Source organism: Paroedura picta, chromosome 15, assembly GCF_049243985.1.
Source record: "Paroedura picta isolate Pp20150507F chromosome 15, Ppicta_v3.0, whole genome shotgun sequence".
NCBI classification, from domain to species: Eukaryota; Metazoa; Chordata; class Lepidosauria; order Squamata; family Gekkonidae; genus Paroedura; species Paroedura picta.
This window is the reverse complement of record NC_135383.1, coordinates 19,303,910-19,331,675: the sequence shown is the minus strand read 5'-3', so window position 1 is coordinate 19,331,675 and position 27,766 is coordinate 19,303,910. Positions and strand designations below refer to the sequence as shown.

General features: G+C 51.9%; 1 protein-coding gene across 1 annotated transcript in view; it reads right to left on the bottom strand.

Moving 5' to 3' along the window:
* Positions 1-216: 216 nt before the first annotated feature.
* NXN (nucleoredoxin) overlaps positions 217-27,766 on the bottom strand; it is a 94,265-nt gene continuing 66,715 nt past the window's right edge. Inside the window, exons 5-8 of the mRNA XM_077311144.1 lie at positions 26,274-26,380; positions 18,895-19,074; positions 9,088-9,212; positions 217-614 (exon numbers count right to left, since the gene is read on the bottom strand). Of these exons, the coding sequence (XP_077167259.1) occupies positions 432-614; positions 9,088-9,212; positions 18,895-19,074; positions 26,274-26,380 (595 nt within the window). The 3' untranslated portion in view covers positions 217-431. The remainder of the gene's footprint in view (positions 615-9,087; positions 9,213-18,894; positions 19,075-26,273; positions 26,381-27,766) is intronic.

Sequence of the window (27,766 nt, the reverse complement as noted above, 5' to 3'; positions counted from 1 at the left end):
ATTCTGTGAATGCAGAAAGAGGAGTGGGAAGCTCCCAGAGGTCCCACACACACACGCACACACACACACACACACACACAAGCACACCCCCTCCCAGCTGAAATTAGGAAACCCCATTTTGACCTGCTAGCTAGTGCCTCTCCTAAACAGCAAATGGCGGCTGCTGCTTTCGGCTCCCCCTCTCCCCCCCCCCCAGGTTCCCTTGGCCTCCCCCTCCCCAAGCAGCAGCCCCCTCCGCCCCGACCAGCACTCCCCTGCTTGGAAACAGCACCTTTGAAGAACAATCGAGAAGGCGGAAAACAAGGCACCACGAGGAAGTCCGCCACCAGGCTCGGCACAGGGCGGGGGGGAACCCTGCTTTTTTTAAAAGCGGGGGTCCAAGCGGGGTGGGGTGGGCCCTCTCCTGCCTCGCGTCGCCCCCCGCCCGCCCTTCAGACGGGCTCGGGCTTCAGCTTGTCCAGTAGAAAGTCATTCACAAAGGCCTCCACCACGTCGGGGGTGATCTCCTCCACGTCCATGACGTATTTGGCCCGGGCAGACATGTCCAGAATGGTCAGGAGCGGGGCTGCTTCTGGGAGGTTGGTGTAATCCCGAAGGGAGTCGGTCATGTTGTCCTGAAAGGCCGGGGGGGGGGGGGGGGGGGGAGAGAGAGAGAGAGAGAGAGAGAGCGAGAGAGAGAGAGAGAAGGGACCAGTGAAATCCGGGCTGAGACACATCTCGATAGGAAAGGGGGGCACGTGAACCCCAGCCTAGTGGGACGAACGCCCGAGGGAGATCAGGGCCCTAAAAGACCTCCCATCACGTGCACACGGCCTGCAAGACGGAGCTGTTTCATCGGGCTGATGGTCGAGGCACACAACAACATCCGCCAAACAGCTGGCCTCACCGCGAGGAGGAGAAGGAGGAAGAATAAGAAGATCTGCTCCTTTCTAGAGAAAACCCCTGCTTGGGGGTTTACAGCAGGGGTAGTCAACCTGTGGTCCTCCAGATGTTCATGGACTACAATTCCCAGGAGCCCCTGCCAGCGTTTGCTGGCAGGGGCTCGTGGGAATTGTAATCCATGAACATCTGGAGGACCACAGGTTGACTACCCCTGGTTTAGAGGGGTTGACTGTGCAGGTCGATTGTTTTAAACTTTTTATGCCGTGTGTTCGTTTTAACGATGTCACCCACCCTGAGCGTTTGGAAGGGCGGGCTACAAATAAAATATTATTATCGTTATTATTAGCGTCTCGCAATGTCCTTATGTACAATAAACCAGCGGGCCTTGTCGTTTTTGGAACTGCTCGTCCGTTCCCTCTCGGATCAAAGAGCTGGCGCAGGAAAGGACGTCTGTTGTTTCGGGCACCCGCCTGGCGAAAGGCTGACTCAGCCTCCCGCTTGCCAGTGTGAGGAAGGCCTGGAGCAACCCCAGGCCCTGAAACAACCATGGCTCGTTCCCTCCTCCGCCAGCTCCTTCCAGCCGGCCTGGAGAGCCCCGTGATGGTGCCGGACTTCTAGCTGCCTTTTGGCCCGCTGGCACCGAGAGAACTCAAATTCCTCCAAGAAAGCTTCCTGTGCATCTTCACGCATGCCTGCCTTTGGGGGAGAGGAGAGGATTGCATCGGAGGACTCCCTCCTGAGACACACAAGAACAGTCAAGGGACTTGGGAGATTCTTGTTTGGGAAAAAGGACAATTAAGAGGTTGAGGAAATCATGCCCGCACATGGGGATCGAGGGAATGAGAAACCCCTGGACGTGTTTTCTTTAGGTGCCCCCTCTATGTGGTCTGCCACAATGAGACCATTGCCCCTGTTTTCTGGAGCCCCAGAGGAAAGAAAAAACAAAATGCTCGTCTCCAAGGGAAACACCCGTGTCTCTAAATAGGTAGCTAAACCCTGTACTGCAGCTCACAAGTTCAATCAAACAAACTCATCATGAATTTTAGTGATCAAACGTTTCTCTTAAACTACCCCTCTAATAATAAATTCCCTATTATTTTATGAACTTACTGGATTATAATGTAATGATTATAGTGTTGTTCTGGGTTTTTACGTGTCTTTGTAACTGGCTTGGAGCCGTTGATCGAAAAAATTGGACCTCTGCACATAAAGGGGAAACCCAACTTTCTCCCGCTTGTAATTCCAAACCTCTCTGCGGCAGACAGAGAGAGCGGGGACCTATTTGCTCCCGTTCTTGTGGCTTCAAATAACTGGGCAGAACACGCATGAGTCCTAACAGGTTTTTTGCTGTGCTGGGCTATCCGATTTCCCGGCTTAGCAGAAAATGCAACTCTAATTGGACAGCCCCGGTTTCTGCCCGAAGGTGAAGGTTCGGATGTTTGCCCGACGGCCCAGGTCAGGTTCAAGCCGTCCCCGTCCGTGGCATGAACCACAGAATCAGTTTGGACCTCCTGAACCCATCCCTTGCAATTACCCATGACGGCAAGCTCAAGGGCTTTCCCTGTAGGACACTCTCAGAAACACAGTTTCTGGCCGCAGGGATCATTGGATGAAACCCAAGAGGACCTGCCTTTGCCCTAAATCAGAGGTAGTCAACCTGTGGCCCTCCAGATGTCCATGGACTACAATTCCCATGAGCCCCTGCCAGCAAATGCTGGCAGGGGCTCATGGGAATTGTAGTCCATGGACATCTGGAGGGCCACAGGTTGACTACCCCTGCCCTAAATGACCATTGGAGAGGCTGGCCAGCCAAACCGCCTCTGAGGCTATGAGGGGGGGAAGCTTATGGGACTTAAATGTAAGCCTATCCAGGATTTAAGCCGTCCTTCCTGGCAAGAAACATTCAGATTCGGCACTGATAGGTCACCAGATCTTCAACTAGGGTTGGGTTTTTTGATGTCCAAAGCGGCCATCATGCCCGAAGCAGCTAGTGCCACAGTGCTGGCTGCTTCGGGCATGTATGGCCACTTCGGACGCCCAAGTGCCCAACCCTATCTTCAACTCCTAGCATTAGAAACAGATTAAGACTTAACACGAGAGCCAGTGTGGTGTTGCAGTTAAGAACGGCGGCCTCTGATCTGGAGACCTGGATTCAATTCCCCCCTCCTCCTCCTCCGCATGCAGCCAGCTGGGTGACCTTGGGCCAGTCCCAGTTCTTTCAGAGCTCAGCCTCATCTACCTCACAGGGCGTCCGTTGTGGGGAGAAGGGTAGGCGATTGTCAGCTGCTTTGAGACTCCAATAGAGAAAAGTGGGGTACAGAAAAGCCAGCTACTCTTCATCCAATGAACCCTCTTTAAAGCTCTTCTGCTCCCCGGGAAGCTGAACCCAAAAATTCAGAACAAGGTGGCTCCTTTTTCCATGATGCAAGTGACCTTATCTGGAATGCAGTTTGCTTTCGCAGTCCTTAAATTCCCACCAGTTTCCACCTCTGAACGGCCGAGGCCTATCTGCACATGGGACGCCCTTTCTTTGCAAAACACAGCATGGAGTTGGGGGATCCACTGAAGAAGAAGAGCCGGTTTCTTACACCCTTCTTTTTGCTACCGGCAGGAGTTCCAAGGCGGCTCACAAGCACCTTTTCCTTCCTTTCCCCAAAACAGGTAGGTGGGGCCGAGAGAGCTCTCAGAGAAACGCTCTGTGAGAACACACCCTGTGAAGTAGGTTAGGCCGAGAGCTCTGAGAGAACTGTGGCCCAACGTCAACCAGCTGGCTGCATGTGGGGGATCAAACCCAGTTCTCCAGACCGGAGGCTGCTGCTCTACACCAAGGTGTAGCAACAGACAAAAGGTCGGAGAAATTCTGGGAGAGCTGGCCTCTGCATCTCCACCCTCCAAGTCCAAGCGGCAAATGGCTGCTGTTGGGGAGAGCATCTATATAGCAGTCGAGGGGGCTCTGCTTCGTCAGTGACCTTCCCGGGAGCCGGTCTAATTTTTTGCCAAGTATCATTTTCACAGTCTCCGTCAACCAACCATCTCGGCCCGCCCCGTTCTTGAGGGCCCCCTGGAACTGGAGCAGCTGAAAATCTTGCTTTGTGTCTCCTGCCTTCCAGGCCTGCCTGTCAGTCAAGCCGCCGTGACAATGGGGATGAGGGAGGCCACCCCGCCTCCTGCTGAAAGACCGGGGTAGCTGGGCCAAAGGTTAAGCTCTCTCCCCGTTCGGCAGAAAAGCCCTCCTGGGTTGCCGAAGCTGGCGGGCCGGTTGGGTGTTCGCGGCTGGCTCTGCTACGCCTTTCAGCTCCCTCCGCCGAACAGCCAAGGAAGAGGCACTGTTCTCGGTCCACCACACTAAATGTCCTGCTGAGCACCTCCCAGTTTAAAAAACCAAGTTTCTAGTCCTCAAGATGAAGGGGAAGATAGGCCCGGAAAAGCTGACCTCCCACAGCCAGGGCAACAGAGACCAAGCTGTGGCAACAGCCCCAAGTGACCTGAAGAGAAACAGCTCCTTGCCTAAAACCTAGTCGCGGCAGAAGCAAAATTAATACATGCTCAGCGGTCACAGTGATGCAAGTGGAATGCCCAAGTGACCAGAAGCAGAGCTGAAAGCATCATGTCTCATGTTCAAACTTCATCCATTTAAATGCTTTCTGCTCCCTCGCCCCTCCCATCGGTTTGCAATACGGCATTGAAACCGGCCTTCCTTACAGGGCTGTTGTAAAAATGCATGTGGGACGTAAACGCACACGCACTAAAGGCGATAGTTCTGCTTAAACCATCCACTACAACGACTGCCTTGGAGGCTGCCATTCTGAAAAGACACTATCCGTGGGGCTGCCGCTCCCCTCACCCACCCCCCACCAGACATCACAGCCTGCCTCTCCCTCCTGCTGTCAAATGGTGGCCACTTATTTCTCCGCGCACGATGCAATGAGCATTTCAAAATGCAGAGCGTATGAAGAGGCAGGGAGGCACCCTGTCAGATTTTTCCACTACGAGACCCACCAACGGCCTTGAAACGCTCAGATGGGAGGCCTGGCTGCCATTGTTCCTGGGGGGCGGGGCGAAGAGGGGCCGTGGCCACGCCAATGGCGCAGCGAGGTTGGAGCAGTGCGCTGCAGATGGACCATGAAGCCACGCCACACGCAAGCGGCAAAGCCGTGCGAACACCCAATGCTGGCGTGAAAATCCTGCCCAACTTGCTTCCCAGCCCTGTCAATCCCACACACACACACACACACACACTCCATGACACTCTTCTAGTCTCCTGGGCTCAGTCCTCCCCTGCAGGAGGGTGTGTGTGTGTGTGTGTGTGATGTTGTCAGCTCCCCGGAGGCCAGGGGCCGCTCCCGGGTGGCTTTGGGTGCCCTTTATTGACAGCCAACAGGTGGGAGCTGCCTTCAGTCCGGCCCCTTGGGTCGGAGGCCGATGCTTTCAAATCGAGCTGAAAAGATGGAGTCCGGAAACCCCGCCCTGCCTGCCACAGAAACCGCAGTGCCCGCAGTCAAGGGGGCGTTCCCTGCGCATGCCGCAATCCCTCCCTTTCCAGGGTTAGCGTGCTCAGGGGCGTCCGACGCTATAGAGGAGGTGATGAATGGGTCATTCAGGCAGCTGTCAGGGAGGTGGCAAGCAGATGGCGCCCTGAATGAATGAGGGGCAGTGTCCTCATCGGAGCAAGGCGGGCCGGCCAGAAGAGGGGGGGGGCGAGATATTTCCAGGGCTATCGGGGAGGGGGAAGGGGTGCAAGAGGACCCCTCTTGGTCTAGAAGCTCTGCCTTGCAACAAGAAGGACATTCAGAAATGCCGAGGTGAGGGGGGGGGGGGGATGATGGCCGAGACCTGAAATATGTGGAGGGGGAGACGGGGAGGGGGCGGGAAATGTGTCGTGGGCCGGACAGCGAGAGGCTGTTAACAAAGGCCTGGGAAAAGCAGTGTTTCCACGGGTCCATTGTGGCAGCGCAGGAAGGACTGTGGGATTCTAAGCGCCAGGAGCAGCCGTACAACGTAGAAACTCGGCCCCATAACCTGTGGGGGTGGTTTCTCAAATGAGAGCTGCCTATGCTGGCTCAGGCCAGAGGGGATAGTGGAGGGGTCAGGGGTAGTCAACCTGCGGCCCTCCAGATGTTCATGGACTGCAATTCCCATGAGCCCCTGCCAGCATTTGCTGGCAGGGGCTCATGGGAATTGTAGTCCATGAACATCTGGAGGGCCGCAGGTTGACTACCCTCGGTCTACCTGACCTCAGTGGCTACCCTGCTCCCAGAAGCTCTCAGAAGCTACTGCAGGGTTGCCCCTGGTTAGCAGCTGGGTGGGAGACCTTCGGGGGACTGTAGGGTCGTGGGGCAGAGGCAGGCAATGGCAAAAGCACCTCGGGGCGTCCCCTGCCGTTGTCTGGCTGTATCGGATTTAGTGAGCTGGGACTCGGAAAGCGTCTCCCCTGCCCCGAATGGTTAGCCTTCCACGGGCTCCTGGATTCTGGCTTTTCTCAATTATCATGGACAGTCTGACATAGCTAGCGATCTTCATTCTCTGTCTCTTGCCCCATAAACCCTGTGAGAGGGCAGCCCTAAGTCAGCTGCAACCTGACAGAACCACACACACACACCTGTTTTAATCTGTTGTAGTAAAACAGAGCCCAAGTCCAGTGGGACTTTTAAGGGCTAACTGTGGAGCAGGGTGGTAAGGCTGCAGAAATGCTGTCTGAAGCATGAGGCTGGGAGTTCAATCCCAGCAGCCGGCTCAAGGTCGACTCAGCCTTCCATCCTTCCGAGGTCAGTAAAATGAGTACCCAGCTTGCTGGGGGGTAAACGGTAATGACTGGGGAAGGCACTGGCAAACCACCCTGTATTGAGTCTGCCGTGAAAACTCTGGAGGGCGTCACCCCAAGGGTCAGACATGACCTGGTGCTTGCACAGGGGATACCTTTACCTTTTTACATTGATTTCAATATGATATATTAATATATAACTCACAAAAGCACCGTCCGGAATAAATTTTGAGCTTTTTAGGGTTACAATCACCATGAGGAAGACACTGTGGGAAATGATCAACATGAGGGCGGGGGGGGGGGGGGGCGGAAACGGTGCCAGAAACAATTTTAGATGCAGTAAACAACCCTGCTGTCTTTCCCTTAATTTCACTTTGCTTGTAATGACACACAAAGCGAGCGTTTCTGCCAAATACTCTTCATCAGTTGTGGGCTTAGCAAAAAATGTTTTTTACAATATTTCATTAGTAACAGAAGGCTTATAGGTAGCAACTCTAAAAATGTATTCGTAATATCATCTTATCTTACAATATATAAAGCACTCACCACAATATAGACGACTCAGTATGAACCAGTAAGTACTAAAGCAGTTTGGGGGCAGAAATGCTCCTTTTGTTTGTCACTACAAGTGAAATTAAGAAAAGGACTGGGTGCAAGTTTGTTTAGGGCAGTTTTTCTCTACGCCTTTTAAGGTGCCACTGGAGTTTGGCTTGATCAGGACAAAGGACCCACCAGGGTGCCAACCCTCTGAGGAAGCTGTCTTGGAGGGAAGAAGGCAGTGGCTCTCCTCTCCCCATCATCGGCTGGTCAAAGGTAGACTGCTCTTGAACACAGTGCTCTTTTGCCTTTTGACATCCGTGGCGCTCCGCATGGCCAAAAGAGCAGCTGTTCCAGAGTTACTGCACTGACACACAGGAAGGTTTGGAAATTCCCCTTCCCAAAAGCAGCTGCTGGCTGCGTTCGGGACAGGAAGCCGGGCTACCCCATCGGGATCTGTTCCAAGGGAAATTTCATTGGGGCAATTTGAAACTGTTTTGGGGGGAAATTCAGACTCGGCCTTTCCAGAAATCTGATCAGAGGTGACTCCGGTAATAAAGAAAAGACAATAAAGCCATTAAAAATCAAAACAGCCATTCATCAAGCAAGGCATCCAAAGGACATAAAAGAAGCACCAAAAACACTGCGACTAATTCTGGACCCCAAAACTGCATCTGTAAGAACAGCCCTCATGCTACAAATGGGCAGGAAAAATGGTAGTAAAAAGGAAATGTTATACCCTGAAACTCCATTTCAAGGGGTCTTGTGACCCTCCCCCTGCCTTCGCAGCCAGCGTGGTGTAGTGCTTAAGAGTGGCAGCTTCTCATCTGGCGACCTGGGTTTCATTCCCCGCTCCTGAGTGACCTTGGGCTCGTCACAGCCCTGATAGAGCTGTTCAGACTGAGCAGTTCTGTCAGAGCTCTCTCAGCGTCACCTCCCTCACAGAGTGTCTGCTGTGGGGAGAGGAAAGGGAATGCGGTTGGAAGCCGCTTTGAGACTCCTTCAGCTCCTCTCCTTCTGCTCCCCCCCCACAAGATAGAGAGAACTGAGCGGCTCAGTACTTAATTTCTGGTTTTAATGTTTTGAAATCTATTAAATCAATTTAAATTCCTAAATGTATATTTTATTCTACTTATGTGAAACCTATACTGCTGCGAGCCTCCCCAAGTCCTTGGAGAGAGGGCAGCAAACAAATGGAACTATAAATAAATAAAGGTGGCAAATCTCCAGGTTCTGAAGGCCCAGCCTGCTGGAGGGGTTGGGATGCTCATCCACTGAAACCAGCAGGATTCAAGCCTGCCAGGGAGTCCCTGTCTGGGGCAGGGCCTGTACTTGAAATCTGGGGACTTGCTGGTTCTGGTCTGCTTCCCCTTTTCCCACAGGCATTCTGGGAACTGCTGTTTGCCAAGCAGGTCCTGAGAATTCAGCCAGGAGTGCTTGAAGGATTTGCAGGGCCCATGCGGAGCACAATTCTGATGGAGCAACCAGACTGAGAGTGGAAAGGGCTCCCACAGTGGAAAGGGTGTCACTCCAAGTGTCCTTAAAGAGGGAAAAGAGGGAGAGGCCCTGATCCATGGGGAAGAAGGCACCGTGTGGGGCCTGTAGCACATGTTGTTGTTATTGTTGTTGTTATGTGCGAAGTTGTGTCTGACCCATTGAGACCCCATGGACAATGATCCTCCAGGCCTTCCTGTCCTCTGCCATTCCCTGGAGTCCATGTAGCACATGCTACGTGGATAAACCGGCCCTGCAGGCAGTTCCACGTCTGCAGGACCTCAAAATGCCCATTGCTCAGCAAAGAATAGTCCACCACACCAGTTTAAATCTTTAGCAACTCCCCTGCCCACATCCAACAGTTCATTCATCGCTGGAGAGTGCGCCGAAACACCCCACCCCCTTTGCCCTACCTCTCCGGCCACGAAGAACAGTAGCGGGGCCTCCTCGTCTTTGGCTCTGTATTTGGCAATTATTTTCTCGGCAATGGGCTGAATAAGCTGCTTGGCTGCTTCAGACTCTCCGTCGTCATCGGAATCTGTACGGGAAGAGAGCAGGCGGAGGGAAGTCAGGATCCAGTGGCCCAGTGGTTTCTGATGGGCTGTGCGGATTTTTTAAAAGATTGCTCGGGCACCGGCAGCCATTTTGTGTTGGCTCCGCCTCATGCAGCAGCCATTTTGTTGTGGCAGCCACCACGCCGTCAGAATTCCATAGGTGTCCGCAGGCTTGAAAATGTTGGGGACCCCGCTCTAATCCATGGAGGGAAACGAGTCACTTTCATTACGATGGAACATGGCAAAAAGGGGCCTTGCTGGCAGGGGCTCATGGGAATTGTAGTCCACGGACATCTGGAAGGCCACAGTTTGACTACCCCTGATCTAGATCAAGGGTGGTTCTCCAGATGTCCGTGGACTGCAATTACCATGCTGGCAGGGGCTTATTAAAGGGGAAGGCATGGAAAGGGGTGAGAAAAAGATCCCCCAGAACAATTCCTTGGCGAAGCCTCACACCCAAAGCAAAAACAAAACCAGCAATCAGACCCCCAAAACTGACCTACCCCATTTCCTATAGTGGCCAGCCATGCACACAGCATGAAGCCTACCATCTCTAGCAATCTGAGATAGACTGCCTTTGACTCAGGAGGTTCCATATAGTTATCATGGACGCTGCTAAGATCCCTCGCCCCCCATGATTGCCCAGTCCCCTTTTAAACTGAAAAAAATTCAACCACAATTTTTTTTTTCCAATCGCCCGTTTTCATGGTTGTTCTCTTCCTCAGTGGTTTGTTGTATCCTATGAATAGTCCCAGCAGAAACCTCCAGGAAAGGTTGAGCCTGAGGGTATAAAACAAACCACTGAGGAAGAGAACAACCTTGAAAATGGGCCATTTGGGGGAAAAAAACCTGTGTTATCCAGAACCTGTTTTGCTTTATGTTTGCATCATACAGATATGAAAGCAACATCTACAAAACAAATTACCATAACGATTACCGTTTTGTACCAGCCAACCGGTTGAATTTTTTCGGCTTGGATCATTCCATTCAGCCAGCCCTCTTTTGTACGGTCCCCTTTTAAAGCAGGCCCAAATTGGCCAGATGCCCGTGGGGACTCGGTTCGCCAGCCAAAGCTTCATTCAGTGGGGTGATTCTTAATGCACCAAATAGTGCCCCCTGCTTAAGGGCAGCCCCGGTGCTCATGGGGGAGCTGTCCTAGTCTGGAACCACCTGAAAGGGACCGGCAAGACAAGCGGATCCAAAGCAGCTCATTTCGGAAGCTGCAAAAAGAGACTGTCAGTTTTTCCGAAATCACCGCTAGGCTGGCTTGGGGGAGGGATGGCTGTTTGTTCTCCCAGCCCACCCCAGAGCAGTCCTCCTGGAATCCCCGGAGAGGGCAGGGAGGGGGCCTCGTCTGTACCCCTCTCTCGTTTCAAACAGCAGCATCCGTGAGATTATTAATGAGATTAATTTACCCCACCAGCCCAACTCCCTGGCTCTGGTCCAGCTCCTCGGCTCCTGGCTGACCTCCCCCATGACTCCCAAGCCGGCAGCCAGGCCTCAGATGCAAAAGCGATTAACGGCGGACAAAGTGGCAGGGCCCTGGGAAGGGAACGCACCTCCCCAATCCACAATGTCTTCCGGTTGCTCCGAGGACCCCTTTATTCCATTAAATCAGGGGTAGTCAAACTGCGGCCCTCCAGATGTCCATGGACTACAATTCCCAGGAGCCCCTGCCAGCGAATGCTGGCAGGGGCTCCTGGGAATTGTAGTCCATGGACATCTGGAGGGCCGCAGTTTGACTACCCCTGCATTGACTACCCCTGCCAGTTTGGTGTAGTGGTTAGGAGTGCGGACTTCTAATCTGGCATGCCGGGTTCGATTCTGCACTCCCCCACATGCAGCCAGCTGGGTGACCTTGGGCTCGCCACGGCACTGATAAAACTGTTCTGACCAAGCAGTGATATCGGGGCTCTCTCAGCCTCACCCACCCCACAAGGTGTCTGTTGTGGGGAGAGGAATGGGAAGGCAACTGTAAGCCGCTTTGAGCCTCCTTCGGGTAGGGAAAAGCGGCATATAAGAATCAACTCTTCTTCTTCTTCTTCTTAAATGGTGCTGGAGCTCAATGGAAAATGGAGGGGGAAGGCCTGGGGGCAACAGAGGGGTCTCCCACCTCCCTCACCGACACCCCTCTGGAGCCTGGGGTGGGAGATCTCCAGCACGGATTCGAAGGTGGCTGACAGCCATACGCAAGACCTGGGTGCAGGTCACAAGAGAATGCAAGGGGAAAAGCGGAAGAATGTGCTTTTGGGCAGAAAACGCGGCTTCCTGACCGAGGCCACTCTGATGACTTCTTCTTCCAACCTTCTGATCGCGAAGATGTGCCCGGGAAGTGGATTTGGCCATGCGTGGCACGGCAGCTGCCAGTTCGAACCTCGCCCCTTTTCACAAACACACAGGTTGGCCTTAACGAAACCTTCCTCTTCCTCTCCCACCCTCTGTGCCCCATTACACGACACTGGCCTACCCCACAGGGCTGTTGTGAGAATCACAGGATAAACCCGGGAAGTGCATTTAATGGTGACGGCGGCAAATGCAGGATGCTTTCCCTCCCAGACACGAGGTTTGCAAAGAGAGGAGGGGAGGACGTGTAAGGCCAACAAGCCCCTCTCGGGGGGGGGGCAATTACCAGGGCTTGCAATTCCTCCCACTGGGCCATGATGGGGTGTCCTAGTAATAGCCCCCCAGGGGCCATTTGCCAAGACCCCTTCCCAGTGCCTGGGCCTCTTTTCCTGCATTCATCTTCCCCTTCCCTGACTCCTCCTGATGCACCGCTGGGCCCCTCCCCGGCTAGGCTGGTGCTGTCTGCTGAGAAAGCCGCTCCCCGCAGAGCCCTCCGCCATCCGTCACCCAGGGAGGCAGCTATCCCCTCCCCAGGCTACGAAAGACAAGTGGGGGAGGGCTCGCCTTGGGTCCGCCTCTGGAGCTCGGCTCTACTGAATAAATAATCGAAGCCACAGCAAGGCAGAAGTGGGGAGGGGGAGAGGCAGGGAATGATTGGGGTGCAGGGAAAGGCATGCTGGGTCCTCGGCCCATCCACCACCACCCCCCCACACACACACACACACTCCACAGGTCTCGACGGGACAGGGGGGGCTTTATTTCCCTGCTTGGAAAGCAAGAGATGGCTGCCATTCCCGCTAAACAAGCTTGCCTTTACATAATATTGTTCCAGAGCCAAGAGGAATGTGACCACAGCCGGCCCAGGTGCTTAAAGCTGGGTCTGGGGCAGGTGTGTTCACCTGTGGCAACAGCTGATGAGCCGCCAGAATAGAATAGATCTGGCTAGATCAGGGGTAGTCAAACTGCGGCCCTCCAGATGTCCATGGACTACAATTCCCACGAGCCCCTGCCAGCATTCGCTGGCAGGGGCATTCGCTGGCAGGGGCTCCTGGGAATTGTAGTCCATGGACATCTGGAGGGCCGCAGTTTGACTACCCCTGGGCTAGATTCTTCAGGAAGCAGCAAAAGTGGTGCGTGGATCGGTATCTCACAAGGCTTGCCACGCCCCTACTGGCCACTGGCCAATCTCAAATTGGGAAATTCCTGGAGATTTGGGGAGGGAGCCTGGGGAGGGCAGAGGCCTCAGTGGACTACAAAGCCACAAAGCCCACCCTCCCAAGCTTCCATTCTCTCCAGAGGAGCTGAATTCTGTAGTCTGATGAGCTGTAATTCGCGGGGATCTCCAGGTCCCTCCCAGAGGCTACAGAAACAATCAATCTGATTGTTCAGTATAAATACAGAAATCACAAAGACTCCTGAGAAAGGGCTGGATAAAGGACAATAAATGTAAATAGAAAACGAGTGAAAAAAGGTGATTCTTGACTGTTTTGTCGTCTTCTTCTAGTTTATCTGTAGTCTTCAGCATCCTCGGCAAACATATCACAAGAAATCTAACAGACCCTGGAGTGAATTCCAAACCCCAATGTCTCAAAGGTGGTACCGTGGGAAATACCTGCAAACCACGAGTTGCACTTTCCCAAAATCCTGTTCCCAAGGAGGACGTGCTTTCAGAATGCCAAAATCCTAAGTAGAAGCACAGGGTCCTCTGCGGATGGTGAAGACTTCAGATAAATTAGAAAAAAGAAAAACAGACGAGAATCGTCTTTTTTCTTTATTATTATTATTATTATTATTATTATTATTATTATTGTTGTTGTTGTTGTTGTTGTTGTTGTTGTTTAATTTATATACCGCCTCCCCCCAGAGGCTCGAGGCGGGTCACATAAAAACCAATCCCCTAAAACAATAAAAGCACAATAAAACATAATACAATTAATACAAAAGTTAAGATAAGAATGGCGGCAAAATTCAATATAGCTAACCCAATTCCACACCCACTAAGAAGGGAAAGGGAAGGGTTTACTATTGGTTTACCATTCCCCTTTATTGTACTTTATTCAGCCCCTGGTCAGGAATCTTTGGGATTTCTGTCCCTCCTGGTTTTGGCATCCCTATGTCCTGTGCCTTTTCTCTCCAGTTGGGACTCTGGACAGAAGATGCAAACCAGCCTGGGGCAGGCAGCAAGCCAAGCGCAGGGGGAGAATTCTGTTTCCCATCTCTGGACAAAATCAGATCTAAACCTCAGCTTCTATGCCATTTAAGCTGATCTGGACTTTCCAAAATATATGTGTGTGTATATGTCTATTTCTTCAAACACCGAGACATATCCTGTTACGGAGAAATGTTTACCTAACGCCATCGGCTCCTGTTCATGATTCAAGATTAACTGTAATCCAAGAGTCAATTGGAGGGGAGGGGGAATCAGAAATCAGACCCATGACGGAAGGAGTCAAGAAAATATAAAACTATTGGCGGAAAACAGCCAAGGGAAGCAGGCCAAATTTTTATCCCACGGTATAGCTTTGCGGCCCTCGACCCGAGGTGCTGTGAACGCACATCAATGCAGAAACGGGAATTCTGGCGCACATGGCAGAGTCCCCCTTGTTCCAAGATGACAGCCGTTTCCTCCGGGCAGTGAAAACAATCTGTCCGTAAAATGTTTCCCTTTTCCAGATCTGAAACGGCAGGGCAGGCGCCAAATATCGCTGGGAGAAAAGGAAGCAAACAGATGTGAAGATTGGCTTTCCACAAAAAGCCAAAAGCTTCTTGGGAGATCGGGCCTCTCGTAAATAAGAGAGGTAATCCATGGAGCTAAGAGAAGGGACCCTCTCCTTCCGGGGGTGTGTGTTTGTGTGTGTGTGTGTGGGGGGAGGGCTTGCCTGGATCACCTAGGGCAGGGGTAGTCAACCTGTGGTCCTCCAGATGTCCATGGACTACTATTCCCATGAGCCCCTGCCAGCATCTGCTGGCAGGGGCTCATGGGAATTGTAGTCCATGGACATCTGGAGGACCACAGGTTGACTACCCCTGCCCTAGGGAGAACACCGCTAGGGCAGAAGAGATGTCCCCATTCCATTCCTGTCCATGCTAATCAGCCAAGGGTCCCATGTCCTCCTGGCTGAGCAAGGGATGTGCGGAAGGCCTCTTTGTCATTTTCCAAATGTTACTGCTGTGGGTGATTTCGCCTTGCCCATTTCATTCAGCACCATTTGGTGTAAAAATGATGCTAAAGACCATGCCAGATAGATGGGCAAGATACAGCATGGAAGAGCAGTAGCTGTTCAAAAAGAATGAATTAAAATGCATGGATTTTTGAGAATTGTGAGAATTGAAGTGAGAATTGAAGGGGGCTATTTGGGGGAAGAGGGCTTGCCAAATTCGACAGCCTTCTTAGTTAGGGCCTCAGAAAACCAGCAGAGCCTGCTGGAGCAGACACAAACTTCATTCAGTGCTATGATAAGTTATGGCTGATCTCACATTTCCACCTGCCCCAAACTATGCACCATGAATCCTTGGCCACAAAAGCAGAAGTCATGTAAAGGTAAAGGTATCCCCTGTGCAAGCACCGAGTCATGTCTGATCCTTGGGGTGACGCCCTCCAGCGTTTTCATGGCAGACTCAATGCGGGGTGGTTTGCCAGTGCCTTCCCCAGTCATTACCGTTTACCCCCCAGCAAGCTGGGTACTCATTTTACCGACCCCGGAAGGATGGAAGGCTGAGTCAACCTTGAGCCGGCTGCTGGGATCGAACTCCCAGCCTCATGGGCAGAGCTTTCAGACTGCGTGTCTGCTGCCTTACCACTCTGCGCCACAAGAGGCTCTTTTAGAAGTCATGTACTGGCCCCTTATTCTAATCTTGCCTTGGCTACAAACTCACAGAGAGTTCTTAGGCAAGCTGCTCTCTTTCTCTCTTAGCCAGAAACCCCCCAGAACACAACACGGGCATCATAACATTTGGCCTACCTTCCAGGACTACCAGTAGTTTTTCAGGATGACTGTATGCAGCAAGGGATCTCAAAAGGGTTTGCATCACTCAAGTGGGACAATAAATAAAATGAAGAGAAGGGAAGCTGGTTTTTGTAGCCTGCTTTTTATTACACAAAGGAGTCTCAAAGCGGCTGAAAATCGCCTCCCCTTCCTCTCCCCACAATAGGCACCCTGTGAAATCAGTAGGGCTGAGAGAGCTCTGGGAGAACTGTGACACAAGGTCATGTGGAGGAGGAGTGGGGAATCAAATCCAGTGTTCTGGATTAGAGGCTGCCACTGCTGACCATGACACCCCTCTGGCTCTGAAGGCACTGCATTTAAATGAGGGAGACCGGAGTCCAAACCCCCGTGCTTCAACAGGATGTGGGGACATCTGCTCTCAGTCTAGCCTACCTGACAGGGCTGTCGTACGGATCCATCTGGGCCGCCAATCCGCAGGGCAGCCCTGTTAGGTAGATTAGACTGAGGGCAGCCCTCCCCGTCTTATGATGCACTGCGGGAATCTGGCCTGGAGCTCTTCCTGTTTCTCCGGTTCTTCTCGGACATGAGCGGATTCCCCTTGGTGGGCAAAGCAGTGGTTTGGATGAGGATGTCAAAGAAGAGCTGGCACAAGAAGGGAATTCTGGGCAACCGTCCCCACGGCGAGAAGGAAGCCCCTTTTGAAGAGCTCAGCAGACACGGAGCTTCATAAAAGATCTGGAATCAAGCAGCAGATCAAGCGGAGAACAAAGATCTGATTACTCTGGGTGGGGGGGCAGATTCTACGCATGCTTGCCCCGCATCTGTCCTAGACCAAGGAGACCTACTATGCCTCAAAGGGGGGGGGGGCTGGCCCCGCACCGCAGGGGGAGACAAACAATCTGGCATTCAGGCCCAGCATGAGCCCTTGGAGCCCGCCTTCAAGGGGGGAAGCGATGAATGCAGCTTCCAGAATGGCCATTCTCCAAACAGCAATGGGGCACGGTCCCCGAGGCAGAGCGAAACAGCTCATCCAATTAACGTACAACGTCTCCCGGGGCTGGGAGGGATTGTCCGGGCAAGATGCGGCTTCCTAACATTTCTCTGCTCGTGCTCAGCTGGGGCTTTCCGGGCCAGGCACTCTCAACCAGGGTTTTGTGAGAAACACTTTGGTTTCCTGACAGGTGCCAGAATGGGTGGGAGTCGATTATAAAATATATTTTAAATGTATCCGGTGATATCACCACATACGGTCATGTCAGCTCACCCACTCTGCCCAAAATGGCCAGTGATGGGCCTGGAGGGGCTGGGAAGGGCAGGGCCCCCGGGTGAGCATGTACAGAGCTCTGCTTCCTAACCACATTCTGCACGATTGCGCCACTTCTGGGGTTTCTCCAAGCCTGAAACATGTTTCTGGAGTTTCTCAATGGTAAAAAAGTTCAGAAAGGCTGCTCTGGGGGTTGGATGTGTGGGAGGAATGCCGCCTCATGGCAGGTAGAAGGTCAGGATGAGGGTGTGTAACCAGGCTTGCCAGCTCTGGATTGGGAAATACCTGCAGACTTTGGGGGTGGAGCCAGGAGTGGGCGGGACTTGGAGTGGGGACAACGACACCTAAGTAGAGTCTACTGCTATGGCATCCATCCTCCAAAGCACCCCTTTTCTCCAGGGAAACTGATCTCTGCAGCCTGGAGAGGAGCTGTGATTCCAGGAGCTATCATCGCCTGGCGGCTGGCATCCCCTGGTGTCCCAGACTGTTCAGACTTAGAGCCCCGGAATGTGGTGCCAGGCCACCGGGCCTCCCAAAACGCAGGTGGAGGCACAGGTGTGGAAGTTGCTATCTGTGACCACAAGAGTCCCCCTCAATGCACACTGCAAGTTGGGCCCTTGGGCCTGTTAGGATTCTACTGCCATCTTGAAACTATTGATTGGTATTTTTTACTGTACTGGTTTTAATGTTTTAAGGGGAGCTTTATGGGGCACTTTGTATTCTGTTTTTATATTGGAAGCTGCCACAAGACGACATTGTTGAGAGTGGCGGGGTATAAATCAATGAATGAATGAATGAATGAATGAATGAATGAATGAATGAATGAATGAAGGAAGGAAGGAAGGAAGGAAGGAAGGAAGGGAGAGAGAGAGAGAGAGAGAGAGAGACAGAGAAAGAGAAGGAGAAGGAGAAGGAGAAGGAGAAGGAGAAGGAGAAGGAGAAGGAGAAAAAGAAAAAGGAAAAGAGAGAGGAAGGAAGGAAGGAATGGAATGGACTGAGGGAAGGGAAGGGAAGGGAAGGGAAGGGAAGGGAAGGGAAGGGAATGAATGAATGAATGAATGAATGAATGAATGAATGAATGAATGAATGAATGAATGACCGGTTTCCCACGCCTTGACGGCGAGTGCCCCAAAAAACATCTTTAGAAAACAGAGGGCAGGCCTCCTCAATCTCGTCCTGCAGGATTGTTTTGATTACACCCTGGGGAGGATGCCCAACCCAGCACAGTGTTCCACCTGAGCCCGAAGACAACTCAACAGAAAATTACGCATCGAACTGACGCAAGGTCTGCCCACCACACGCCACGCTCTGCAGCTGGAAAAAGAGCTGTCATTCGGGCGTGTTGTGAGATCTTTCTTCTGGAACATAATTCATTCCACTTCTGCTAGGAGCAGGGAAGGAGAAAGATCTGGGAGCGCCCTGGAGAGCTCCCTGAGAACCGTTGCAGTTAGCATATAATCTGGAGTATCAGCTTCAATCCTCACACCACCACAGGCAGGCAGCTGGGTGACCCTGGCCCAGTCACAGTTCTCTCAGGGCTCTCTCAACCTCACCTACCTCACAGGAAAGGAAGGGTAGGCAGCTGGAAGGTGCTCTGAGACATATGGGGCCTGCTGCATGCTCTTGAGCCATTCACAGTTCTTTTAGAGCTCTCTCAGCCCCACCTGCCTCACAACGGGCCTGTTGTGGGGTGATCCAACACGGTGTCCTCTAATCTGGAACACCAGCTTTGACTACCCCACTTCCCCAGGGAGGGAGAGAGAGAGAGAGAGGGAAGGAGGGAGAGGGAGGGAGAGAGGGAGGGAGAGAGGGAGGGAGGGAGGTAGAGGGATGGAGGGAGAGGGAGAGAGAGAGAGGGAGGGAGGGAGAGAGAGGGAGGGCGGGAGGGGGAGGCAGTGAGGGAGAGGGAGGGAGGGATGGAGAGAGGGAGGGAGGGAAAGGGACGGAGGGAAGGTGGGAGAGGGAGGGAGGGAGGGAGGGAGGGACAGAGGGAGGGAGGGAGAGACGGAGGGACAGAGAGAGGGAGTGAGGGAGGGAGAGAGAGGGAGGGAGGGAGGGAGAGAGAGAGGGAGGGAGGGAGGGAGGGAGGGACAGGGATCCTGGATTCCATACCTACAAAAAGAACGAGGCACGGGCCCTCATTCAGGTGCACTGCGTTGGCCTCCGTCAGCTCCAGGACAGGCTTGGGGTACCAGGGGAACTCCCGGCAATCCAGGTCGTTCAGGACTTCTACCCGGCCTTGCCGCGTGATCACCTCCCCCTTGGGGTCCAGGATGACGAGTGTGGGGATACCTGCAGTGGAAAACCGGGCCGGGAACAGGGAAAAGGAGAAAGAGCAACGTTTTCACCTCTGGGATCGTGAGAGCAACCAGGGAAGCTGCGGAGAGCCCCTTTCCGTGAGCAAACCACTCACTGTGAGAACGGACTCAGCCGGGTCCACAATGACGGGCGTCGACCCCAAGGAGAAGGAACGTACAGTCTGGGATCGTAAGCACGAGGCGCCAGGCCCGAAAAGGGTCCTTAGTCCTATCTCACCCCTTGGGCTTTTTGGTGCAGCTGAATGAGAAGGTGGCTCACAAGAGCACATGCCCCGCACTTCCCCTGTGGGTCGCTGGATCCCAGTGCCAAGGGGTGGAAGAAAGCGAGGAAATGTCACCAGGACTCCAACTGCTGGACACGAAGCTGCTTTGTCCAAAGCTGGACTGGCCCCCGAGGCCTTGCCCCTGAGGCCTTGCCAAGGTCGTGTGAGCCTTTAACGCAGTGGTTTTCAACCTGGGGGTTGGGACCCCTTTGGGGGTTGAATGGCAGGGCGTGGCAGGGCGAGCAGCTGGGCTGAGTGGGGCGCCATCCGCACAACAGCCTTGCGGGGTAGACTGAGACAGCATTCGTCTATCTGGAGCAGTGGAAAAGAGAGAGATCGGCATGGTGGGACAAGAGGCAGAACTGAACTGAGAGACCCCGGGGGAAAAAAACAATTTATATACAATCGTGAACAATGGATCTTCACGCCATGGGTCAGTTTCGGTTTAATTTCTGTGAAAGAACCCTTGCATCATTTTATGGTTGGGGGTCACCAGCACATGAGGTGGGGCTGGGGGCCGACGTCTCTGCAGGCAAAGTGGATGCTCTGTCACTGTGCCGTGGCCCCCTGGCTGTTACAACCCCCCCCATGGAACATGCAAAGTTGCCTTGTGCTGAATTCGAACACTGCTTCAGCCAGGGCAGTGATTCTCAACCTTTGGAAACCCAAAGGCTCTTTTTAGCATTTTTTTTTTACACTTTTGTGCCCACCACCGGTGGCCTATCATGTGCCAAACAGCACACGCATGCGCCACAGAGGCTTTCATCCTCTGGTGTCCTCAAAACAGTGAGAACCGGAACCAGCTGCCCTTTCAAAGCAAAACTCCAGCTTTTGCACTGCCTGTGCATGGGCTGCGAGGCCAGGCTGCAGGGACTAGCTGATTCTATAGGGCCACCACCCGGAAGGCCCTGCTTCCTTCTCCTGAATGGAAGGGACTTTGTGTGGGAGCCAGGAAGGAACCAACTAATTGGTTGGAAAAGTTTAGAAATTTGTAGGAAGGGGCATGGGGTAAAAAAGGTTCAGAGTGGCTCACTGAAACAGCGAAAGACCAGCCCCCCCCCCCCATGTTCTGCTATGCATTTGTCCAGGGGTAGTCAAACTGCGGCCCTCCAGATGTCCATGGACTACAATTCCCAGGAGCCCCTGCCAGCATTCGCTGGCAGGGGCTCCTGGGAATTGTAGTCCATGGACATCTGGAGGGCCGCAGTTTGACTACCCCTGCATTTGTCCATTATGGACAATATTCTGCATTAGAAATCAGAATGAAAACCAGTTTGATGACGATTCGCTGCGTTCGACCTGTACCTCCTACTGCACAGTGGCTGGATCCTGGCTCCCGAGCAGCACGATACCCCACCTCCCTGTCAGAGAGACTCTGATCCTGGGGAAGGATGCCAAGCCCTTTCACCACTTTTAAGAGTAACGCGCAAAAAGGACAGAGCCAGCCATGTTTCTGCGGGACCTCACTTGGGAAAGAAGGGTTTAAAAGAAATCTCTTCAATAAACAGAGCTGCAAGCTGAAAAAGTGCCGTGGGCTTGAGAAAATCCACGGAGGGGAAGGGACGGAGTCAGGTTCAAACGTGTTCCCAGCAGGCTGGTTGTGAAAGAACTCACTGATCCCGTGCCAAGATCCTTCGTACGTCCTAGCCTAGATAAATGCACGGTGAATTAAGGAGATTGGCTGACACCCAGAAGTGTTTACATTCTGACTTGGGGGGGGGGGAGGTAGAATTGTTCTTTATGATTGGCTTATTTATTATAAGGTTTTATTTGTGTGTGTATTTTGAACTCTGGTGCTGGAGAAGACTCTTGCGAGTCCCTTGGACTGCAAGGCGAGCAAACCGGTCAGTCCTAGAGGAGATCAGCCCTGACTGCTCCTTAGAAGGCCAGATCCTGAAGATGAAACTCAAATACTTGGCCACCTCATGAGAAGGAAGGACACCCTGGAGAAGAGCCTGATGCTGGGAGCGATTGAGGGCAAAAGAAGAAGGGGACGACAGAGAATGAGGCGGCTGGATGGAGTCACTGAAGCAGTCGGTGTGAACTTAATTGGACTCCAGGACAGGAAGGCCTGGAGGATCATTGTCCATGGGGTTGCAATGGGTCGGACACGACTTCGCAACTAACAACAACAACAATACATATATAGATATACACAGTTTGCTTTGTATAATAATTGTATTTCTATTGTGGGTCACCTTGGTTTCAGTGAAATATAATAAATAAGTACTCACAGCTCCTATCCAAAAAGGAACTGTTACAGCCCACCTCACAGGGCTGCTGTGAAAGCAGAATACAGTGACATGCAAGTGTTTTTTTTCTTAAAGGCCCTTTAAATGATCATATGAAACAAGAGCCATAATGCCTTTCTTCAGGAGGTCAGCCAACAGAAAGGACAGGTCAATCATAACAGCAATTAGCCAGAACAGCTAAATGGAACTTCCATAGTCAGCAGCTGTCTACCTCTGATCACAGAGCAGAGGATGGCCCTCACCTTTGTGCCCCATTTGTGCACCACCCCCAATAATCTTGCTGGTTATGGCTGAAAGACCATACAGGTCTCCAAGCCAGCAACGCAAGAGAAGTCCAAGGAAATGCTAAGCTTAGGCTGGCAGTGAGGGAGCTCAGCTCAGTTGGCAGCACATATAGTCTGCATGAGGCAAACCCTAAATTCGAACCCCAGTTCAGGGCTCTCAAGGGCTGCTTGAGAACAGCTGCTGGTCAGAAGAGTGAACTTTGGGTGAACCAACCAAGGCCCTCCCATGCCCGAGACAGGGGGGAGACCACCTCCAGTGAGAAGAGAAAGCCAGCATGGTGTAGGGGTTAAGAACAGCAGACTCAAATCTGGAGAACTGGGTTCAATTCCCCACTTCCTCCTCCACATGCAACCTGCTGGGTGATTTTGGGCCAGTCTTAGTTCTTCAGACCTCTCTCAGCCCCATTTCTCTCACAGCATGTCTGCTGTGGGGAGAGGAAGGGAAGGCGATTGTCAACCACTTTAAGACACATGAAGCCTGCTGGGTGACCAGGGGCCAGTAACAGTTCTCTCAGGGCTCTCTCAGCCCCAACTACCTCCAGGATGTCTGTTGTGGGGAGAGGAAGGGAAAAGTGTTTGTAAGCTGCTTTGAGACTTCTTCGGATAGTGAAAAGTGGGGTATAAAACCAACTCTTCTGGTTGGGGATGTGTGTTTGCAGCTTCATAGCCAGTCGCATTACCTACATTCCATGCTCCCACAAACCATGCTCCTCTTGGGTCTCCTCTTCCATCCTGGCTGTTCCCTTTCCATTGCATCTTTCCTGCCTCTGCCTTTGACAGATGCCTGCCACTCACGGCCACCTGCCGCTCAGCTGTCCTCCATGCAGGGCCACAGGCCAGCTTCTCTGATTCCTGCCTTCTCATGCCTCCCCCTGCAGAAGCAAAGGCCACCTCTTCCGAGCCAAGAACTGGCTCACATAAATGGGGGGGCTCCCCAGTGCCCCGTGTCTGCAGCTGGCTATTCCTTGCGTACCCAGGGAATTGCTGATCGCCACTGTACAATGGCAGGTGAATTCCCTCCACGCCAGGCTGAATTCTGGAGATCTTTGGTGGGGGGATCACTGGGGCATGAATTTGGGGTCACTGTGGTTAGGCAGGTAGTTGTGAATTCCTGTATTGTGCAGGGGGTTGGACTAGATTACCCTGGAGGTCCCTTCCAACTCTATGATCCTATGATTCTAGAGTGGACTGCCAAAGTCCTTCCAGGGAGCTTGTGGCAGAGGCAGGATTCAAACCAGGGATTGCACTTGGAGCATGTCCCTTTGTTAGCCAATGCAATAAAAGATACATTTAGAAATAGGTTCAAGTAGATGCCTTCATAGAAGAGATGTCCATCGATGGCTGAGAGCCCGATGGAACCTCCATATTCAGGGGCAGTATGCTTTTGAACACCAGCCTGGGGTGGAGGGGAAAAACTGGGGAAGCTTTGGGTCCTGGGCCTTCCGTGGCCCCTGTGGGAGGCAGGATGATTTGGCCTGATCCAGTGGGGACTCTTCTGATGTTCTCACTTGCAGTTCTGCGGGGAGGGGGGGTATGTACGTAACCATTTAATATATGAAGCAGGAACGAACTACAAGGGTCCTCTGTGAACTTCTGCACCTCATCTCAACAACTCGTTGTAAGTGTAAACAGCATTCTTCAAAGTATGTGGGGGAATAATTTTCCGCCACTGATTTCGTTTGCCCTTTGCTAAGCGTTCTGGAGGAAGCAATTCTCAACCCCTTTCAGAAACGGGTTTGGGGCCTCCGGACTAAGAAGCATTTCCAGGGTGCATGCAAAGACCCCCTGCAACGAGCACACAGAGCTAGGCAGCTCTGGCCTCCAGCCCACGCTCTGCTCCTCCTTTCCGACAAGCCAGGACTGAGGCGCTGGGCTGTGGCTGCAGCCCTCGCCCCCGGAGAGGGGACGGTTCCTTCTTGGCCAGAGATGAGAAGCACCACAGGGTGGGGTCGTCGTCCTGTTTCCTGTCCTCGGCCCTGAATCAACACGCCGAACAGCTAGCGGAGGAAACGCCGGTGCTGGCTTTAGAGAAATGGGTGGTGGAGTAGCCACATCTGGAATGCCACGGGTGGGGCTGATCGTTCAATTGCAAAAGGATGCAGGGGGGAAATATCGATGGGCGGGGGGGGGAGCATCTTTCCGATGAGGAAAGGCAGGAGAGGTTGGGGCCTTTGGGGTTCAGATTTTCTGAAAAATATTTGTTTGCTTATCATAAACATAATTATAAGGAAATGGATGTTTTAAAAATGTGAACCGAAACTGCCCATTTTACAGTAAAATACGCAAGGAAATTATTAGCCCTTTTGTTGGATGGGCTTCCTGGGCAGTCAAAAACAATTAATCTTAATTGTCTCCTCTCTGACAGGAGCCATCAGACGACATGCCCGGTAGCCAGATTCTGGGCTCAGGTTTGTAAGATCTGAAACGCTACGGAAATTAAGATAGATGAAATTTAAACCGTGGCTTTGTCAGTCACTGCTCTTTGGACATGAGAGGCCGAGCCCAGCTTTGTGGGTTTTTGTTTTTTTTTTAAGCATGGACACTAGACTAGACTTGGGACATTTGTGCTTTTTGCTCTCAATAACCGTTTTCACATTTTGTCTTCCAGTTAATTAATTCCAGATTCCCCAATGCCTTTTGTTGCAACCACTGTTCATTGCTGTAATTGCAAATCCGATGTGTTTGACACAATCTGTGCATTGCTGGCCGTACACAATAATATAAAAGGCGTCTTGAAGAAAAGTTCTTCATACAGTTGTCACCTTAGATATTCTTTATTCCATTCGCTTCGGTTTTAATATTCTTAACTTCAATTGCAGTCTCCATTTGTAGCGTAGTGATGAGCCGCTGGTTCGGTTTGTTTTGATAATTCTTCTTGCTTGATTCTGTGTATCTCTTATTGCAGGGGTAGTCAAACTGCGGCCCTCCAGATGTCCATGGACTACAATTCCCAGGAGCCCTTGCCAGCATTCGCTGGCGAGTGCTGGCAAGGGCTCTTGGGAATTGTAGTCCATGGACATCTGGAGGGCCGCAGTTTGACTACCCCTGTCTTGTTGGATATTATGGTTGTTTTTAGCAGCCATTTGGGATTTCAAAAAATGTTCCCCCTCCAAACTATGCCCAAAATCCAGTTTTTCTGGAAGGGTAGGACAAACTGGGCGGGGGGGGCATTCAATAAGGTTTGGAGTGTTTACATTTCACAGACATTGTCTTGGACAACATTCACAAGAAGTCCGTAAGGTAGGCCCAATTCGTTAATTTTTGGACTAGGATGAAAGAAGTGGGGACCTGCAAAGAACTAGCAGAGCCGGAGGACAGAAGCAATGGTAGGGTTAGATAGGAAACCATACTGGACTGGTGGTGACAAGAGTGGAGAGGGTGCAGGGAGCTCCATGGTGTAGCCTGAGACCCAGTGGCTGCTGCTTTGCTGCTGAGAGCTTCCCTAAATTGGGGGGGGGGGCTTTTAAACCAGCATCAACAGAGGAGGTAGATGAAACATTGTTCAATGTTTTCAGATTTTCCTGCAAATCTGGGGAGTCCCCCAAGATTGCAGAACGACCTGTTTTCAGTCAGTGTGGGCCCAATACATAGATTTAAGTATCCGCAGATACTTAATGGGTTAACTTGCACTTCCTCTTAAACACCCACCTCGAGAGCACGCTGCCAGAAGGCAGAAACTCCTACCACCCTTCCACTCTATTCAGAACAGAAACTCTGAAAGGGGCATTTTCATTCAGCATCACAGAAACCTTCCCGAAAACTGAGACGAAGTAGGAAGACCCCCCCCCCCCAAAAAAAAAAATATTGCAGCTATGAGAATTAGGACCACCTGCACCCCCATGGGATGAACCTTGCAGATCTGCAATGCCTTCCTTTTTCCCCTCAGGAATTAATGGCAGTCATTAGGGAGAAATTAAATGGATTTAACACACTTCCTTCCTTTGTGGTTCTCTGAAGAAAGGGGAGGCAAAATAAGCAATTCTCCTCTCTCCTCCAGCCGACTTAGAGTTGGAAGGGATCTCCGGGGTCATCTAGTCCAACCCCCTGCAGAATGCAGGGAACTCACAACTAACTGCCACCCAGAGTGACCTCAGTTCCATCCCCAGATGATGCCTTGCTGACTGCAGCCAACTTCCTTTCTCCTGTAGGGGGAGCCATAAAGAGCCCAGCTACTTCCTCCCCCTGTAACCCCACCCCTTTCCTCTACAGAGCTCCACCCTCAGTACTGTTTCTCAGTAGTGCTCAAGCGGGACATGTGACACAGCCCCAGAGATCTGCTTTATCCCTATATCTAAGGAAACCAAGGTACAAAAATGAGCCAATGGAAGAGTGAAAACACCCCAACCGCCAACCAGAGGGACAAAAAACCCATACCTTGAATGCCGTAGAGTCGGTTAAGACGGGAGCGCCTGGCTTCGTCAGCGTACGGGACCGCCAGCCAGGGCATTTCACTGAAGTACTGCTTGAAAGAGTCTTCCGACCTGCAGGGTTCAAAAGGAGAGAGACAGGCATGAAACAAGCCTGGATTTACTGTTATGCCGGCAGACAAAGAACTATTGGTGCAGTCCCTCCTCCGTTACAAAGGAGCTTCTCCTCTTCAGGTGGGGATTGGAGACACACCTGGAGCAGAGGCCCATGAGTGGCTGTTAGCCACAAGGTGCAGATGAAACTGTCTGGGGAAAGGATGCTCTGTATACTTGGTCCTTGGGAGGGGCAACAGTGGGAGGGCTTCTGGTGTTCTGGCCCTGCTGGTGGACCTCCTGGTGGCCTCTGGGTTTTGGCCACTGTGTGACCCAGAGTGTTGGACTGGATGGCCCAGCATGACCCAGCAGGGCTTCTCTTATGTTCATTTTTGGGGGCTGAGCCAGTTCTGTTCCCCTTCCTCACTGAAGATATAGAAAGCTGCCTTTTACATAACAAGAGCTCTGTAGTCCACAACTCTGCTGAGTTTCAGCTCTCCAGGACTGTAGGTTAAGAATCAGCATCACAAAGAACTGGAAGGGACCACAAAGGGCATCTACTCCAGCTCCCCCCCCCAATCTTCTCAGGCAGGGATAGTCAACCTGTGGTCCTCCAGATGTTCATGGACTACAATTCCCACGAGCCCCTGCCAGCGTTTGCTGGCAGGGGCTCATGGGATTTGTAATCCATGAACATCTGGAGGACCACAGGTTGACTACCCCTGTTCTCAGGGACTTAAAAATTATACCTTCCATAGAGGAGCTGATCCAAACCTCCTCCCAAAAATTTCCAATGAAGGAGAATCCACGACCCTCCGAGGCAGCATCTTCTATCTACCAATTCCAATTCAATTTATTACGGTCACTGACAATAACTGATCAGTACCGGTCATTGACCGGTACAAAAACAGCAAGTTAGATTCAAATGAGTAGCCGTGTTGGTCTGAAGTAGCACAGTAAAATCAGAGTCCAGTAGAACCTTTAAAACCAACATTTATTCAAGGCGTGAGCTTTCGAGTGCAAGCCCTCTTCGTCAGACTAAGTCTGAGCAAGAGTGCTTGCACTCGAAAGCTCACGCCTTGAATAAATCTTTGTTGGTCTTAAAGGTGCTACCAGCAACAGTAAGAGTCACAGTTTAAAATATAAGATATACAATCCAAATTTAAACACACACACACATATAAACAATATTTTAGAATGAACAAAAATGTATATTAAAAATCCCAGGTTATAAAATTCCATCCTTCCTAAACTTAGTTGCCAGGTATGGCGTTTCTAATCTTACAAACCTGAGCGCAGAATCTAGCTACCTGATGGTTAGCTAGTTCCTGTCTGAGAGGAGATAATTTAACCTAGTCTTATTTGAACCCTTCTAACAAAGGGCTGATAATCTCCTTATGTATTTTG